Source organism: Hordeum vulgare, chromosome 3H (genome assembly GCF_904849725.1).
Source record: "Hordeum vulgare subsp. vulgare chromosome 3H, MorexV3_pseudomolecules_assembly, whole genome shotgun sequence".
NCBI lineage: Eukaryota > Viridiplantae > Streptophyta > Magnoliopsida > Poales > Poaceae > Hordeum > Hordeum vulgare.
In genome coordinates, this window is record NC_058520.1 from 19,300,347 (window position 1) to 19,304,887 (window position 4,541).

General features: G+C 48.0%; 1 protein-coding gene across 2 annotated transcripts; it reads right to left on the bottom strand.

The window, feature by feature from the left end:
• Positions 1 to 268: 268 nt before the first annotated feature.
• On the bottom strand, positions 269 to 4,541 carry LOC123442628. Of its 2 annotated transcripts, none has more exons than XM_045118726.1 (8): positions 3,185 to 4,541; positions 2,384 to 2,467; positions 2,082 to 2,121; positions 1,925 to 1,986; positions 1,499 to 1,593; positions 1,166 to 1,233; positions 981 to 1,088; positions 269 to 884 (listed from the first exon to the last, which is right to left on the bottom strand). In XM_045118726.1, the coding sequence occupies exons 1-8, from the start codon at positions 4,467 to 4,469 to the stop codon at positions 449 to 451; spliced, it is 2,178 nt and encodes a 725-aa protein (XP_044974661.1). In that variant the 5' UTR covers positions 4,470 to 4,541; the 3' UTR covers positions 269 to 448. The 2 variants fall into 2 exon arrangements, with proteins under 2 accessions (XP_044974661.1, XP_044974660.1); XM_045118725.1 differs by having other exon boundaries at positions 1,496 to 1,593.

Below are 4,541 nucleotides of genomic sequence, written 5' to 3' on the forward strand. Positions count from 1 at the left end.
CCACGCCCTTGGACACCCAACTCAACGAAGAAGGGTCCCTTGTCAAGATTCTGGTCTGGGTAATGTGGTGTCAAGTTTCCACTCTTATCAAGGCACAGGTTCATAAAGCCCTCCCGAACAAGTTTGCTTTACCCATTATTCAGGTTGTGCAGTGCAGAGATGGAACTCTGAAATCTGAACTATGTTGTTGTTATGGATGAAGCAGTGTCACACAAGTCCTTCCTTGAGGTGCAACACCAAACCTGTCTGACTACAGGGATCAGGCTGATGCATTAACCCCCACCTATATAAACCTTCATTGAAAACTACTCGTAGTTTCCACAGCACTACCTTTTTACATGCACGCCACAGGACCTCCTCCTAGACTATGCTCTCTCTTCTCTTCTCTTTCTTTTGATTGACATAATTCTGGCAGAGAGAGAGACACGATAACAAGATAGTACTGGCTCTATGACATTAAAGTGAGGCGACTCAACGCTATTGCAGCGACCGCTACAAGTATGCAGCCAACAAAATACAGCCAATACGAGTGCCGCGATCGGCGATCAACGGCATGTGCCTGCTTCTCCCCGCGGGTCTCCAGAGAGTCGTCCGAGTCGGATCCCACTCGCCGCCATTCGTCAGATTCATCCCCCGAGTCCGATGACCCTCGCCCCCATTCATCAGATTCATCCTCCGAGTCGGATGACCCTTGCCGCCATCCATCAGATTCATCCTCCGAGCCTGATGCCCTTTGCTGCCATTCGTCAGATTCATCCTCTGTATGGCCCGGCTTCTCGCAATGCTCACATACTAGCGTTTTTTCTTTCTGTTCCAGGCAGACATCCACAAGCACCTTCTGTATGCTCCTCGGCATACGGTTTAGTGGTACAAATTCCAAGATACTGAAAAGGTGCGGAAAAGAATAGGTCAGCAAATGGTTCTTCTAATTTTCAAGTAGAGACGGGTTTTTGTATTCTTTTCGTTTCGGGTGGTAGTACCTGTCTAGAGCGCCAAGGGCAACCATGATTTGACGCTTCATGGCTTCAGTTGTTGATGGATCACTCAGAGGTGACTGCTCCAGTAGTTTATAGAAATCGTTCAAAGCTCTAGGGAAACAAGAGGCGTTAAATAGTCCCACTAACAAAGTGCAGTTCATAAAGTTTCCTCATATACACATACATACCGTAAGCAGGAATCTACAGCCATGGATGCACCTTCTCCTTCACCATTATAGGAAGCATAGTTTACCACCTGCACCAAGTTTATTTTTAAGGATTTAGGTAACTAGACAGTCATAATTTGGAATACAAATACGCTAGAGACAGCTGTGTCATAGTTTCATGAGACTTCAAAAAAGAACTTGAAGCTCTGGAAGGAAATATGCGTGCACAGTTTGAAGATAGAAAACGAGATGAGGTTAAGGACAAAGGTTTAGCAAAAAGAACACGATGATGGACTCAGAATATGAAAATCTGGACTAATTGAGCCCGCAAGTCACCAAAACAGAATTTACTGCCTTAATATCGAAACACAGAGCTGATGCTGGACACCAGTAAGGTAGTGATTTGCAGCATGCATCACAAGCTGATCCCTGAGAATCCAACCATTCATCTGCAAAGGAGCAAACACCAAATACATGTGAATATTCTGGTCATCACAGTCAATTCACAATATACGCAGAAGCAAACAACTGTTCTGTAACAATTTAGCGGATATGCTTGCTTAATTTTTTTTTCCAACAATGGTATTATTGACTTGAACAAGAATTTATAGTGATGCTGCAGATTAAACTGAGAAGACATTTGCACAGCTAGTAAGGAGATTAATTCTGAATCAAAACACTAAGCATGAACATCTGCACATGAAGATGTGATACTGGTATATTACAACCAAATCAATCCCATAAAAAAGTAGTATTTCAAAGAGTGGACTTATCAATTACCAAGTTCCCTGAACCAGCGTTGACTCATCAGCACTTGTAGAGCACACTGTGAAGCACTCATCCTGGCAACAGGCAGCCAACAGCAACAGCAGAAATCAACACGATGTTATGCAAATAAAAATTCAAATACAGGTAAACATAGCAATGCACAAGTTACCTCTTAAAATATTTGTCCACTGGGTTGCCCATGTCAGGCCCTGCAATTTATTCCACAAAGGAAGACTTACATACAAAAGATGGGGAAAGAGATGATACAACTTCTCAAGGGGGCATTTTTTTGTTAGAGGGGGGGTCTCAAAGTACTTGTTCTCTGGATACATAATATGTCGTGGTAGGCACGAGATAATATATCATTTAAAATAAACAGTACCAAAACAAAACTGTGCACATGATAACATAAATAACGAAGTAAATACGGAACATAAACGCAGATCAACGTGAAAAAGAAATGTGACTTGCCTCTTGTCCTATGCTCGGCTTGAATTTCCTCTTCTTCCAAGATTCCACCATTACATCCAGCAAGTGGTTCTTCGGACTTGTTTCCTAATTGAAAAAGAGAAATGACAGTCTGCCAACAAATCCAACTGGGAGCAAAATGCAAATTAAAATGTGTTTTCCCTGTTTGATTAGAGAAACAGAACAAGTTGGCTCGTCACAGCCTAGAACCCCATAAGCACGGCGCTAATTAAGGAAGTCATGTACCAACCATTCCACAGAAATCATGAGTCATCTTGACTCTATGCCAAACTGACAGTCTCTGCCATGAATGGTTATATTCCAACTTGTTTCCTAATAATTGCCAAAAAGGAACCAAACTGACATTCTCTGAAATATGCAATTCGGAGTAAAATGCAAGAAAAATCCTGGTTGATTTGAGGAACAGAACGAGTTGGCTCATCACTGCCTCACATCGCATAAGCACTATCCCAATAAAAGAAGTAATGTACCAATCATCTCACAAAGATCCCGAGTCATCTTGACTCTCTGCAGTGACAGTGTCGGAAGCTGTTTCACCTTGCATACTTACAACTAACCACAATATGAAACATAAACTCATGAAATTTACTGAACTGGCTGTTGATTTTCAAGTTTGATGAACAGCTAAATGTAATGAACACAAACAGTCTAATGCCAACATTGTCAAAACTAAAACATAGCTGTCCTAAATAAACACTTAACCAACCAAGAGTTCAATAGATATCATGCTGAGCAAATCACATGATATGAGGTATGAGGAGAAAGAAGGCAGAATAACCAGACCTTGGGTCATGTTGTTGAGGTAACTGGGGAAGGCACATGGGGAGAACATTGTACTGGGGCAGTACCGTCCGGTCGAAACCGGGGCTAGTCCCTCCACAACCGCACTCTTCATGTCAACAGCGATGACCCAGGCCTTGTCATGTTCCCCACCCACCTTGGCCATGATGTAAAGAAGATCATCGTTGCGCACGCTCAGGGTGGGTAGTAAGAAAACCAGTTTCTTCAGCTCTAGCTTATGGGTCTCATGATTCCACAGCTCAGGCAACAGAGCAGAATATCTCGGGTCAACCGAAATATTACCCACATCAACTCTGGTGTGCTTGCGCCAACCTCCCCAAGAGATGTTTCTGATCCATGTGGTGGCTCTCCAGCCTTTACCCTTTATCATGCAGTCAGGTTTATCAAAACCTACCTCGACGAATTTGATCAGACCGTCGCAGCAGGCGACATCGTGGAAGCATTGCGCCGAGTGGCGAGTGAGACGGTAGTAGGGTGTGATGCAAGCCCCCGGCACCGGTAAGGGGATGTATTTTACGACAGGACACTCGTCCAACAGGTCGCAGAGGAGTGTAATGCCTCGTGAGATATCAACCCAGCCCAGCGTGCTTGGTCCGACCGCGATCTGCTTGGAGATCGCGTGGGGACGCAACAATGCCGCGTCAGACTCCGATAAGCCCAGCAAGTCCTCCTTCTTGCTCCAGGAACATGTCTCCGACGAGAAGACGTAGGCATCGAACTGCCACTGCCAGGCGTCATCTCGGGCAGTCCAGTTGCGATCGAGAAAGGCGACGGCGTAGTGCTCGCCGCCGCGCGGCAGGAGGCCAAGCCGGTGGGATTTGACGGCCTCGACGCCGGGGGCCTCCGGGAGGAGCTGCAGCGAGGGCGCCCCCGCAGTGCCGCGGGCCGTGTAGACGAAGTGGTGGGTGGAGATCCGCCTCTCGGTCGGGAAGCTGAAGCTGACGCGGAAGAGAACGAAGGCGGCCTCGGCGCAGACGACCTGGGGCTCGCCGGAGAAGTCCTCCTCCTGGAGGCCCGGGCAGTGGACGGAGAAGTAGGAGACGCCCGGCGGGTCGACGAGCCAGAAGGACGCCTCGATGGCTCGGCCCTCGGCCGTGCAGCCCTCGGCGGTGGTCGCGTTCCGGAACGCCGAGATGCGCGCCGTCTTGCGGAGTAGGGCCCAGTCGGGGTAGGCGGAGGGGCGTGGGGAGGTGGCGGCGCCGCCGCCGGCGACGTATGGCCCGGTCAGGGAGGAGGGGTTGAAGGAGGCGGTGGTGATCCACGCCATGGATCTCTCTAGAGGTCGGGGCCGGCGCGGGCGGCGCGGCGCGGCGAGCTAGGGCACGGCCGCGGGGGAACT